We start from the raw sequence: 15,145 nt of genomic DNA, 5'->3' as shown, positions 1-15,145 counted from the left end.
GAACACTACTAAGGTATGTGGCAGAAATAGTGAAAATAAATATATAGGAAACAGGAGGAACAGTTTAATTTTACTGTGATCTATTCATGTGTATTTTTGTGTGACTTTAAGAAATGCAAGAAATTGCAGAATTTATAGGAACAGTTCTAGGAGCATGTTCTAAACAAATCTTCTAATAGTATTTTGGTCAGCATTCCGTTTAGTATTTTTAATCAAAACCAGGAGAAATTCAAAAACACAAGAATGTACAAACCTTTCCATAAAGCTGCAATCATGCGCAGCAGTTTTATGGAATACTGCCACTGCAGTTTTTGTGCCAAAGCCAGAAGTGGAGTCAAATGGGATAGAAAATATAAAGGGAAGACTTGGACTTCTCTTCCCTTTTGAATTCACTTCTGGTTTTGGCACAAAAACTGTGGATCCAAAAAAAAAAAAAAAAAAAACTGACATGTGTTTATAGCCTTACAGTTTTTCTTTATCAGTTCCACGCCTAGTTTCAGCTGACAATTCTGACCAAATAACTGGCAGAAGTACTTTGTGTGTACATAGCCTCAAGGCAATTTCCCAAAAATACCACCATTATTTTTTGCCCAAAAGCACTGCAGACTATGGCCAAATATTAGACATACTAAAATATTAGACACAATGTGATTGGTCGCCATTGAAGACAACCAGATTAATTTTTGTGTCAGATTGATAAGCTGATTCATTGTGCTGTTTTATTTTTGAGTTTTTTTACTTTCTGGGTCTGTATATATATCATATCATATCATAGTTTTACATATTTAGTGGCATCCTGAGCTTACCTTTGCTACAAAGATGTGCATGAGCTGTAGAACAGCCAAAAGTAGAGGAAGGAAATATATGAGCTCAATACCTATGTTCCCTTAAATTCGTAACACTAAGGCCGGGTTTACATAGCGTATGACCCCGACTGTTCTGCGACCCGGCTCAGTCACGGAGCGGACGGTGTCAGTGAAGTTCATCCCGGCCAGTATACACTCCTGCTGCAACAACGGCCATGATTAATTCAAAATATACGTTGTGTGAACGTGGCCTAAAGATGTACATCTCAACTACCCCATGGCACCTGGGCTCTTCTGTCCATCTAGTCATGCCCCTGTATATTAATTATGTATTTTATGTATAGCTTTATAATAGTCTTACATTAAAATAGCAATATATCATGTTACTATTAGGCCAGTTTCAAAATAATGTAATACGGATTATTATTTTTTGTCCGTATTAGTGCTACCAATCTTGGCCCAACCATAGGTTTAGTGATCTGAACTGACAGCTGTCATTTTAGATCATCAGACCCATGGTCAAGCAAGGACATGCAGCCGTAATACAGACGAATAAATGCATCCATTTTAAGTTTGTATGCAATCAGCCTTAGGCTCAAAGCAGCCATGTCAAGCTATAGGTACAAATGTTCGTTTATCCCTTCTTCCACAATCAGTTTTTTACAGCTGAACAGGAGAGACAAAGACACTGACACAGAGTTCATTGATCTCTAGTGAGATATTATGACGCAGTGCACATGCCCATCTTTCCTAAGCTGTGTAAACTGCACCAAAGTCTGCCCATAGAGATCCATAAACTAGGAGCAGATACTGGGAATTGTGCCAGGGTCTTCATGAAGTCTTTTTGAAATTCACTGGGCTCAACTCATTAACTACTATCTAGTTTTTAGATAAGACACTACTAAACTGCTGCTATTCCACTCCCTTCTCTTATTGCATTTAAACACAATTTGACTATGACTTTTTTTGTGAAATGTGTGCTGGATAACACAGGAACTGAAGTTGTGTTCTAAAGAGACCATCAGCAACATACACAATATACCCCGGTGAAGTTTCCAGAGGAAGTCAACAAGGTGTAGTTGAGTTCCGCTGGAAATTTCACGGGGGTATATTGTGTATGTTGCTGCTGGTCTCTTTTTCCAGCTTCCAAAGGAAGTCAACAAGGTGCAGTTGTAACAGATTTTACAGAATGTCTATATTCAGCTGATGTACTATATTTACAAGGCAATAGTAGGGCATGTGAAAGAAGAGAGCTAGTCTTGTAACTACAACTATAACTAATAAGGAAAAATGTAACAAATGTTTCATTATACATACCTTAGTGATTCCTTCCAGCACCACTGCTACCTGCAACTCACTGTTAACTGCATTGACTACTAACTGCAGCTACCTATTATTGCCCCTAGGGGCTGCACCACCATAGAAGGCTTAGCATGGTTCAATGACCATCAGTGCAATGACGGTCGCTGGAACATTATTCTAGTTTAGGCGGTCTGCTTGCCCTTTGGGTGTGTCTTTAAGTCCATTGAACTTAAAGGGGTTTTCTGATTTATTTTATTTTTTACGGTTGAATTTCCCTGCCTGACTTAAAAAAAAATGCTGCCATTTTGCATAAAATTGGCAGATTATAGTAGTGCAGTAATGCGAGTCTAGTTGTATAAATGTTCTGAGGGCCCTGGTTGCCCCCCAATGCCAGCAACTATTCACAGAGGGGAAGTGCAGCCTTGGAGCTATCTGAAAACAAATCCTGTACACTGAGCATCACCGTTCTATGCAAAGTACTTCTCCCATAACTCACAGCAGGCAGCGGGGAGGGAGCCTCATTGTTCTCAGTGTAGGGCTTGTTAGAGAGCAGGCAGAAGAGAGGTAAAGGTCTCCCTACCTGCTGCAGTACTATACACTGCCACTGTGTTCAATGCTGAGCACAAATAGCAGGCCGGTCAGTGACGTCACTAGTAACACAAAAAAACTAGGAAGGAGTTAAATTACAAATATGTCAGTAAGGCAGGGAAGTTCAACAGTAAAAAATTAAATAAATCAGAAAACCCCTTTAATAGTAAAGGTAGTGAATTTTTGTTTACCCCCCCCCCCAGCAGCGCCAAGGGAGGGGCTAGGTATAAAAAGTGCAGTATAAAAAAAAAATTACGCTGTTAACAGACCATTTTAAAAAGAAAAATCGGACGCCTTCTTTCTTTCTTTCTTTTTTTTTTTTTTTTAGCTATAAACATATATTTGTATATTTCTACTTTTCACACTGTATTAAACTAGGAACTTTAGGGGAAAATTTATCAGGGGTTTTGCACCTGTTTTTCGTTGAATAATTGGATTTTTCACCCATTTTTGGTATAATTTCTATTCATGTCCCAGTATGCGACAGGCAAATATTCTATAGATGCAACTATTTTTTTAATCTGCTTGTTTTGAGTATTCACCCAAAAATTTACATAATTTGGGATTAGCGGCCAATTTCTCATTTGCAACTTTTTAAAAAGTCACACAAAGTGGTGAATGCCTACGTCTGGTCAGTCCCAGGTGAAATTTGTTGCTCATTTTCTTGAGAATATTCTAGTCACAAATTTACAAAAAGTTTGTTAAATAAGTCCTATTTGGGTAAACAAATACTCTGTAGAAAAATAGCACATTGTAGACTCAATAGTAAATGTCCCCCTTTGTGCCAATGGTGATTCTAGTACTGAACATTTACAAAACCCATTTTTAACACCAACTATGTTTACTGGTATAAAGCACTTGGATAGGGGACTGGTGCACAGCTACAAATGCTCTGAGCTACCAGTCTGTTTCATCAGCATACTAATCACTCAAGGCATGGAATATCTTGAATAAGTTTTTTTTTTTTTTCAATATACTGTGAGGGGCTTGCACTGTACAAAACAAAGGAGAACCAGTCACATGGATGACAAACCCTCTTTTAAAGGGAACAGTAAGAGTCATATAGATACTTGGTTATAAAGTTACCCAAGAGAATTGTCATGAACAAAATCAGATTATTTCCTTATTGTACATTTAAAAAATACATTTATTTTGAGTTTCTTTATGCATTTTCTTTTATTTAAGCTTAAATTTAAAACTGATTGGTGTGACCAGACCTTGAACCCACATGGACTATCTATTAGCCAAACAGCTCCTTCATTTATGCTCTACAAATAAGCCACTGGCAGGCCCTTCTAGCAACAGCTTTTGTCCTCTGAGAATAGAACATGTTAAATTCTGTGCACTTCTGGGGAGAACCTCACATAATATATAATGTTCTTTTTCATATCAAAATGCATCATGATACACAGTATCTATTGTATATTTTGTATATTTTATTCTAAATATCAGAAAATATCTTTCTACACATATTGTTAATGGTCTTATATCTTTGATTTTAGATATATATTACACATAGTAATTCTCACCACAAAAGACAGCTGAAGGCTATGTTCACACAACGTCAAAAAAAAGAGAGAAAAGGCGGCCATTATTGCAGCGATTTTGAAATGTCGATTGAAAGACGGACGTCCAATGCACACAATGTATTGAATTATGGAAGTTTTTACCGTGGATGTCAAAATAATGGACATGATTATTTTCGGACGTCTTTTGCAAGCAGCGGACGTATTTTATTATTTGTTTACACACAGTTTTTCTTTTGTCACTGTTCTTTCTCCGTTTTTACTATTAAATTCAATGGATTTTTCAATTAAGCCACACCCAAAGGGCAAATAGTAACCCAAACTAGAATAATGTACCAACAGCTGACATTGCAGGGAGGCCAGGCTGCTAAATGACTTCCGTTCTTTTAGACTCAAAATAATGGACGTCATTTTAAACAGAGCTGAAAAAACGTGTGAAGCAGATAAAATTAGCTTCTATGTACTAAACAGTGGCCAATTCAAGTTACAAAATAAATATTCATCATTAACATCCAAGCAGGCTAATACATTGCTTTTGAAGGGAATCTCTATGGAATATTTGTAATTAAATTTCACATATGAGACATTGTGAGAAAGGATGCATTTCGTATGTTATTTGACTGTATTGAAGGCAATAGATTTTAATCTGACTTGGGATCTTAAATCTCGTATTGCAGCTGACACCCTTGAGCATAACATTGGTTTTATTCTATTTTGGCTCATGACAAAATGGTTTCATATTAGGATAACATATGTTCAATCTGTACAGACGTTTGTACGTCTTCTCCTGTTTACGCTCATTATTTTATGCTTCATGTGATACGGTGCTTTGAGAATGTATACTAATGCCTTCTTGTTTTTCTATTGCAGTCTGCTCCCAGTTTTCGAGAGGAGTCTTTGCTATTTTTGGATTTTATGATAAGAAGTCTGTAAATACTATCACATCATTTTGCGGAACTCTTCATGTCTCCTTCATAACCCCAAGCTTTCCAACAGATGGTACTCATCCATTTGTTATTCAAATGAGGCCGGACCTCAAAGGAGCACTTCTTAGTTTGATTGAATACTATCAATGGGATAAATTTGCATATCTTTATGACAGTGATAGAGGTAAGTTTTAATCTGTTTACTGGTAAATCCAAAAAAATACCTACTTTGTAGAAATAACTCATAAAGATTACAAAGTGAAGACAAAAAACGCAGAAATCATGTGCATGGAGCAGATGCAGCAAGTGCAAGGTTTGTCAATGTTTGAAGCAAAACACTGTTGTTGTATGTAATAATAAGGTATGACAAAAAGTGTATTTGGTCATACATCTAAAAATAAGATTCCTGTATAATTACTTTATTCTATTTATGTTAGGAACCGGTGACACCAGACACACAGAGACAGTGAGCCCTAAGCTCAGCCCCGCCCACTGTCCTCTACCTACTTGCCACAATCCGCCCTAAGATGGCAGCGAGCAACTTGGCGGCGGTCCCTGCACTGGGGGTGGTTACGGTCAAGATGTGGTGGTTATGGGCAACGTGCGGTGGTTACATGTAATCTGGCCTTTTTACGGGCAACCTGCGGCGGTTACGGGCAAACTGGGGCGGATACGGGCAACCTGCGGTGGTTACGGGTAATCTGGGAGTAAACCGCAATTATTACTATAATAAAAAGTGTGTTTTATTTTATTTGTATGTTTTTCACTTTTTCACATTTACACTTTTTCACTTGTGCTTTTTACACTTTCATTTTTACTATATTACTATGATTACTGTAATATTTTCTATCACAGTAATCATAGTTTAGTGACAGAGACCTAATTGGTCTCTGTCACTTTAAACTTTCAGAGCTAACTGCTTCTGACGTGCATGCGCACATCAGAAGCAGTCAGGACGTCGAGGAGGATGGACCTCCCTGGATCAGGTAACGTATATGGGGAGGGTGGGTGACTGGGGGGGTGGGGGGCGACTTAGGGGGGGGGCACGGTGACACTTTTTATCCCCTGTCACCAATAATTTATGGTGACAGGGGATAAAAAGTGCTGGCAGCACTGGGAACAGGCGATCAGCGGTATATAGTATATACCGCCGATCGCCTGTTCCGGGACCCCACAGGGGGGTCCCCGATCACTGCTCCATGCTCTCCGCTACCTCCAGTGGCGGAGAGCATGGGGTTTTCATTCATTTTTTTATTTCCATCGCTGCGAACAAACATTGTTTGTTCGCAGCGATGGGGGCGGCCATCTTGGATTTGATGGCCGCCCGGGGAGGGGGGGGGGTTAGAGATCGGCCACTAGGGGGCTGATCTGAGGTCTGATTAATACTTATTTCATCTCCCCCCACCGTGGATTCACGGTGGGGGGAGATGAAATGCAGCGGCGGTGCCGGTAATGGCCGATACTGGCGGATCGCCGCTATAACGGTAATAGCGGCGATCCGTCAGTACCGGGGGGGGGAGGAAACTGCCGGGGGAGGATCTGTAGTGGCGGCGGGAGGAGGCAACATGCCACAGCCCCCTACCGCCGCCCGATCGCCTCCCAATCCAGAAATATCCCCATAGACGCTACGGTCGCATTGACCGCGGCGTCTATGGGGTTAACTGCCCGGGGGGAGCGCGGCTCCCCTCTGGGCAGAGGCAGCGGGAGGAGGCTATGTGACATAGCCTCCTCCCGCTGCCCGATCTCACCTAGGGACAGCGGGGGGAGGCAGGGAAGACATGACGTTTGGGAAACGTCATGTTGCAGGAACTACCTGCTTTAAATGACGTTTCCCAAACGTCATTTTGCGGCAAGGGGTTAAATACAGTTGCTGAGGAAATAATTCAGTGTGACAACTAGGGATAAGAAAACTTTTTAAAAGTTCAGTTTGGCTGGTTGCCAAACTTTGGCAAACGGTTTGGCCCAAACTGAATTACAGTAGTTCAAACCAAGCCTCAACTTTCTCAATAGAATTTCTGTGTGTAATACATCTGTGTGCAACACTGTCTAAGAGTCCTTAAAGCCCTGTATAACACTGGTAAGTCATCTATGGGTATATCTAAACAAATGCCTTAAAGGGGTATTCATATTACCTAGAATCTTTGTTAGGCAATAAGGAATACAAAAGAAAGCAATTCTGCAGACGCTTTTCATTAGAAAAATTGCTGTCTTTGATGTTTGCCCCTTCCTCTCCCTCTAGTGTTAATAACTCATTGCTAGGTTCCCAACCACCTGTCTTCATTTTGAGAGCAGCGGTCAGTCTGTGAATGAGAAACACTGGCTGAGTGAGCAGGAGGCCTGGAAGTTGAGATTTGGTACTTGAGATTATTCATGAAGAAGAGGAAAGAGAAAGCAGTGGTGAGGTGTACCAGACTGCAGCACAAACATTGAGCCACAGCTCCTTTTTGACTCTTCATTACAGTAGGAGACCTGCATACATTGCACAGACAAATTACCAAAATGTACCATGCTCACTAGGGGACTGCCAACCACAGCACACTGTCAGCACTTTGGGTAGAGCCCGGTGCTTAATGTCACAGTAACATGTATGGCTATAGATAAATAAATAGAATCTAATGGATATAGATTATTTAAAAACCACACCAAAGATCTCTATCCCTAAAATGGCTTCTGAAGCTAAGTGCATAAACTTCTATATTGGGAAGGATGTTTGCAAGGCATGATGGGCGACCCTGAGGTCATGTGATTCTTCCTTCATCTCCTTTTTGCCATATGGCTATTGCCATTTAGCATGTTTAGCCAAAATAAACAACCCGTTGTTCATTTTTGCAACAAAACAAACTTCAAATTTGACCCAGGTTCATCTGGTTCTCTGAAGTGAGAAAACAATATGGTTGCATATCCTATTTGTCACAAAAAATGGTTTTCGTGATTGATATCATAAAACACTGTTAATATATTCTTTTTAGTGATTTTTTTTAATTGATGTATGAACCTACATTACAGTAAATTTCATTGTGGCCATCCATTCTGAGAGATCTCAATATGCCAGCAGTGTTAATAAAAATTTAATGTTGGTTCCATTATATGTTGTATGCTGGATATAGATTTTCCTTATACAGTATAAACTTTTCAGTAGAGATGAACACAACTCGAGCAAACTCGAACCTGATGGTTCGGCATTTGATTACCATTGGCTGAAGAAGTTTTATGCCTCTCTATGGTTTTTGGATACAGCCTGTGGCTGTATCCATGTTTTCCAGGACTCCCTAGGGCTGCATCCAATTTCTTCAGCCACTGGGTTTTCAAATGCTGAATGCTCGGACTCGAGTAAGCTTGAGTTGCACTCATTTCCACTTTTCAGTTCTCCCATGGAAAAACTGTCTGTGGAACTTTGTGAAACTATAAAAGCCACAATGCAGTACTCAATACAGTTGTAAAATACACACAGCCATCTAAATGTCTTTGTAAAAGAAAAATAGATACTTAAAGTGATACTATCACCCCAGTTTTCCTGTGTGCTTTTATCATTGTTGGGCTAGGGCTCAGGGCTAGTGTGGCTAACAGCATGGGGCCAAGGTAGGGAGAGGGGGGGTCAATGGATGCTAAACCCTGTCCAGGAGGCAAGATTTATAATGGTGTATATTGATTGAGCAGAATCTAAGCTTGTGGATGGTGTGGAGAACCACACATAGAGTAAGGGGGTAACAATATCATTTCATGGCTATGTTCACACAACGTATATTTTTGTAAAATCACGGCCATTGTACAAAGGCCGTGATTATTACGAGAATATATGTTACCTCTCTGTATAGCGGCTGCAGAAAACCCTGTCAGTGTACACTGTGGAGCGAGCGGCATTTCTGTAGTATTACTCAACAGGTGACTCCATGCACTGCTGTACAACTTCATACATACCGTTCTGCCATGTTCAGGCTGCCTTCCATATGGGATGATGTCACTAGATCAGTGTTTCTCAACTCCAGTCCTCAAGACCCACCAACAGGTCATGTTTTGCAGATATCCCATACAACGAACAGCTGTGGCAGTTACTGGTGCACTGACTATAATCACATCACCTGTGACATCCTCAAAAAATGACCTGTTGGTGGGTCTTGAGGACTGGAGTTGAGAAACACTGCACTAGATGAACTTACACACCATGAATCAGGGAATTGTTATGTATGCAGTTAGTTTAGATGGCTATGTTCACACGTCTTTTGAGCTCCGTTTAAAATGACGTCCGTTATTTTTAGTCTAAAATAATGCATGTTATTTAGCTGCCTAGCCTTCCCTTAGTGTAATGACTGGTGTTTGTACATTATTCTAGTTTGGGGTATTAATTGGACTTAAGGTTCAGCTTAACTGAAAAGTCCATTGAATTCAATAGTAAAAACCGAGAAAGAACGGGGAAAAAAGAAAAACTGTGAGTGAACAAATAATAAAAAACGTCCGCTGTTTGCAAAAGACGTCCGAAAATAATGATCATGTTCATTATTTTGACGTCCGCAAAAAAAACATCCGTTATTCAATGCATTGTGTGCATTGAACGTCCGTCTTCCCAATGACTTCAATGCATTGCCATTGCAGTCAGTTAAATCTTGGAAAAAAAGAGACGTTTTTTTTAATATAAAAATCGTCTGCCTTTTCTCTATTTTTGTTGTTGTGTGAACATAGCCTAAAATGTATTATTGTGAGTTCATTGAAGGCGAATTTACACTCTAAAAACACATTTCATTAATCTAAATTGTCAGGCAGTAATTTTATCTAAAGCTTAAAAACACAAAGGTGAAAATTGGTCATCTAGAAGGTGAAAGGGAAATTCTCCCTGTCTAATCATACAAAAGCAATCAATCACCAGCAAATACAGTAGTGACAGAATAACTTATCCGAGGCCATCATGGAAATGAAGGGCAGTATTCTCAACAATGTATTTGTTTATTCACAGATGTCAGTCTCTACATGATCAGTCAAGATGTTAAAATGAAATGTCTCAACATTAATGGAATGCATTTTCTAAAAGGTTACATTTAATAGATTTATTTTAGCTTGCAGCTTCCATATTACATAAATGGATTAACTACTTATATCCCATAGTCAAGAACTTGACACATAAAAAGTAGCTTGTGTTTGACAACCCCAGTGGCAGTAACTGGACGTTGAATGAATGGTTGTAAAAAAATTTTTTATCATTATTTCTTTTTTAAAGTGGAAAAAACTGGTTTAATTGATACATTTATTGTATGTTCACACACAGGTTTATCATCCATTTTTTTATAGCCGTTAAGTGGTCAGCCATTAAATTCCATTCCTATAAATTATTATGCCAAGCTCAGTAGAAAAAGAGTTGATCATTGTTCATGGGATGATTCCTTCACATAGTCTTTCACACCCAATTAATTTGTCTCCTGCATTTGCCCCATCACACTCTAAAGTAAAGGATTTCCCCATGTCTGACAAAAAAGTTCTTTTTCATGTGTTGGTTGCCACAAAACCAAATTGCCCGAAGTTAGAAGAGTGCAGAACCTCCTACTATAAAAGGCATACCTCTGTAAACTATAGCTTTGCCATGGGACATGTTAATGCCCAGTGTCAGACTGGGGTATATGGGGCCCACCAGAGAAAATTATCCTGGGGGCCCACCAGTGAAGAACCGTGGGATGCCAGACATGTGAAAATTACAAGATATTGTTGTCACATGCAGTGCACAATCAGTACTTGCTAGAACCTACTTCAGCTTATTTAGTATTACTGAAGGCTTCTTGAAATGCTCCCAGGCCAATTTTAATAACTTTTTTGACGTCCTTGATAATGTCACTGTTGTGCCTAATTTTAGACACTTCTCAATGACTGTCTTCACTGTGTTCTGTGGTATATCTAAAGTCTTGGAATATTTTTCGTACCCTTCTGCTGACTGATACTTTTCAAAGGGATCCCTTTGAAATATTGTAAGCTGTTTACCAATCAAGGTGTTTGCTATAAATTGGATCTAAGAAAATGTCAGGAAATTCCCAGTAGAACAATTGAACTTGAAGTCTATGTTCACACAACGTCTTCCTGTTGCCAAATTTCATATGTCTTTTCAGGCTTCTGTAATTTAAAATCTGAAAATATGGCTGTGTTATGCAAATTACTGTTGTAATGTGCATATTACAGACATATCTTCAACTTAAAATGACAGCCACCCAAAAAGAGGGCCGAAATATCACCAGAAGAAGACATTCTGTGAACATAGCCTAAATGTGCTAAGGTGAGTGGTGAAATAAACAGTGCTGTGGCAAGAGGGAATTCTCATAATACAGGCATTACATCAAAGCATTACATTTTGTTACAAACATTTATAATTTGTCTGGAGAGTAAAGTAATTTACATGACTATAGATGCAGTGCATTTCCAATAAAATATGTATAATGTCATTTATCATATATAGCATGGAATAGCAGCCTTTTATTTGTCTACTTTAAGATTTATGTTTGAAGACCATGCTTTCACCAGCAGATGATTAATACATTACAAAACAAGGGTCACACCCAAAGAGTACCAATTAGTATAAGGTTTGATGAATTGGCAAATTAGTCAGCAATCTATTTTCTAGTATCTGGATATTGTGCGTATGGGAAGTTGTTTATCTTTAACCCCTTACTGACTATAGTAATATTAATGTTTTCAAAGGAACACTATCACTGGAGTGATAGTTGCTGGAAATGGGCCTCTATACATCTATGTAGATATTGCACCAAAAACCAGACATTTGCAGCTAGAATAGTCATTTACCACATTAGCAATGTATAGAGTGTATTTGTTTAAAGTTAGGACTAGTTTAAAGTTATCTTCATTGAAAAGTACAGTGCTTTTCCTTCAAAAATAAGGACATTTCAATGTGACCCCAAACTTTTAAACGGTAGTGTACACACATTTCTTTCATTGTTCACACTGATCATTGCTATGCCTATGGCATAGCATTGATCAGTGTGATAGGCGATCTGCTCATTGAGCCTGCCTGTGCAGGCTCAGTGAGCAGATCGCTGATGGGATCGCTGATGGGTCAGTTTTTAAGATGGGGAACCCCGCAGTCACACTGCTGGGGTCCCGATCGGTAACTGACAGGGGAGTCTACCTGTCACTTACACTTAAACGCCGGAGCCGCTCCGCAATCACGGCGTTTAAGGAGTTAATGACACGCTGCACCTCCTATGAAGCGTGCTCCGGACATACCGGTATGTTCTTGGTCGTCTGGGCACAGACTTCCAGGACGTATCGGTACGTCCTAGGTCATCTAGGGGTTAAGGATAAAACAATAAAGCTATACATTTTATTGGTGGGGGTTAGTGGTGGCATTTGTCCCAACCAATTTGTAAATAATGCTAGGACTACAATGTGAATCCTGGTCACATGACCAGGAATCTCCATGTTCCACTGCCTGTTGCAGTGCCTGGTTGAACCCTCTTCACTTATACATGTTGGGCATACAACCCACAGTTGGGTGTTATGCGACCCTGCAGCTGCAAAATAAAACACACAATTTTTTTTTTAATACAATCCAGTTTTAGGCTATGTTCACAAAACGTCAAAAATTGAGAAAAAACATCCGATTTCGCTATTTAAAAAAACGTCAGTTTTTGCAGCAATTTAACTGACTTCAATGCAATTGCAATGAAGTCAATGGGAAGACGGACGTCCTATGCGCACAATTGAAAAACTGACGTTTTTGCAGCTAACGTCAAAATAATGAACATGAACATTATTTTCGGGCGTTTTTTGCAAATAGCGGACGTTTTGTATTAGTTGTTCACACACAGTTCTTCTATTGTCACCGTTCTTTCCCCACTTTTACTATTAAATTCATTCAATGGATTTTTCAATTAAGCCACAACCAAAGGGCAATTAGTAACCCCAAACTAAGATAATGTGCAAACAACCGTCATTGCACTAAGGGGATGCCAGGCTTTGAAAAACGTCCGTTATTTTAGACTCAAAATAACGGACGTCATTTTAAACGGGGCTGTAAAAAAACGTGTGAACATAGCCTTACAAACATTTTTCTAACCTATGTAAAATGGCTAAAAAAAAGCTCTATCTTAAAAAAAAATGCCAATAATGCTAAAACACCACCAAAATGCCTCATTTTGTCTATTAAAGGCGTTATGCGGTTAGGTAAAAATATATGTTGAGTCATCCCCCACCCTGGAGACTAACAATTTATTCCATACATGTCATTATCTTTTCTGTCTCCTGTCCTCAGTTTTGAGCATGCTGCTTTCTGCTGAAGACACAGAAAACTATATCTTAGCTGTGTTAGTCCATCTCTGTAATCCCTGGATGGCTGTTTCTGCTCTCTGTGGGTTTGGGAGGGTTAATCACAGAAAGGTCACAAGTAACTTGACCTTAGATTAGCATCTCTGGCTTTGCACAGGGATGTTGTTTACATAAGGAGGGGGAGGAGGGGGTTGAGAGAAGGGCATGTGGTTCCATTGACTTCTATGAAACAGAGCTGCAGTACCACTCACAACCTGAGGACAGGAACAAATCAGCTCTGTTTTTCTATACCCAGATAATGCAAAATCTGTGTTTTGAGAGGTAACATTTTTATGTACGAAGATCCATCTGATCCATATGGTAGGGAATCTTTAGGGTAATTCTTCCTGGAAAAAAGTACGTAAAGTGGCTCTTCTTCAAAAAGCAGAGAATAGCCTCTCTATAGAGTATTTATAAAGTATCATTATCATTCTTCTTTCTTTCATGCCAGAATCTGCTATTATATTTTATGTCATAAACTGAAAAAAATAAATAGCCTAGGAAAGTCAGAGTCTGGGGATCCTTTTTAATCTCATTTGTTTGAAGATGAAGTTTTTGCAGTTTCTCTAAGGTTATGAAATTTATTGTGGCACTTTGAAAGTAGAAGGGTTTAGAAGATGAACATTATGTTCATGTTAAAAGACAGACAATGACATTTTGTATGAGACGTGGGATTAAGTTTTTATCAGCCTTTATGATAGATGATCATTTAAGCAAGCGAGATATCATTCCCTATCTGAAAGTGAGAGATTACACGCTTAAGGCCAATGCACACTAGTACCTTTTATGTCTGTATGCTTCTATGTACTATGGAGAGGATTTTCTTACATTTTTTACATTGAGGTCAATGGAATATGGATTCAGCTGCATCATACATGCAATCTCTATAGCATGTACAAATTAAAGACTCAAGGGACATAATGTGAATGCACTGATATTATCCAGGAGTCACCCGTGTTCTAAAAAGCAGTTCTACTAGTAAGAGTCAATGCACACTGCCATAATAATACCCTGCATGACTACATCAACATTAATAGGGCTTTGCTGTACTACTGTATAACTATTGATTTTATAAAACTTCAAAAAATTGTTCCATCTGAGAGCAAATAATAGGCAGGGTTGTACAGTACTTACCACAAGGCCTTGGGAGATCCAGTGCCTGAGGTGGTGCAATTAAACATATATACTGTGTGTGTATGTCAGGTCCATAAATACATGGGCAAAAGCTTATGCAAAATACACAGCCAAGATCTTGTCACAACTTCCAAGAATGTAGATAAGTCTTCTCCAATCAGGTTAACCCCATAAATGCTGTGGTCAATATTGACCATGGAATGTAAGGCATTTGACAGAGGGAGCTCTCTCCCTAAACATTGGCATGATCACAAGTGCTGATGGCCGCTATAGCAATGGAAAAAAAACAAATCTGGTTCGTTCATCTCGACATGTAACCATTTACGATCTACATACCATGTTCATGCTTATCTGTCCCAATTTCTTACTGGTGCCATTATGATAATGCTTTTTTTTTTATTAACCCCTAGATGACCCAGGACGTAGAGTTACGTCATGGAAGTCTGTCACCAGACGACCCTGGACGTAACTCTACATCCTGGGTGTTTCTCCGGCTATGAAGCGAGCTCTGGAGCGGAGCACACTTCAAAGCAGGTGGGGGCCAGCTGCAATCATCAGCCGGGACCTC

At 39.3% G+C, this 15,145-nt stretch overlaps 1 protein-coding gene across 3 annotated transcripts in view; it reads left to right on the top strand.

The window, feature by feature from the left end:
• Nucleotides 1-15,145, top strand: part of GRIA2 (glutamate ionotropic receptor AMPA type subunit 2) — a 158,395-nt gene that overhangs the window by 48,095 nt on the left and 95,155 nt on the right. For all 3 annotated transcript variants that reach the window (XM_069976623.1, XM_069976625.1, XM_069976624.1), the window contains exon 3: nucleotides 5,093-5,332. In XM_069976623.1, the coding sequence (XP_069832724.1) occupies nucleotides 5,093-5,332 (240 nt within the window). The remainder of the gene's footprint in view (nucleotides 1-5,092; nucleotides 5,333-15,145) is intronic.

Source organism: Dendropsophus ebraccatus, chromosome 7 (genome assembly GCF_027789765.1).
Source record: "Dendropsophus ebraccatus isolate aDenEbr1 chromosome 7, aDenEbr1.pat, whole genome shotgun sequence".
Lineage (NCBI taxonomy): Eukaryota > Metazoa > Chordata > Amphibia > Anura > Hylidae > Dendropsophus > Dendropsophus ebraccatus.
The sequence above is the reverse complement of the archived record's forward strand: the minus strand, read 5'-3'. Positions and strand labels throughout refer to the sequence as shown.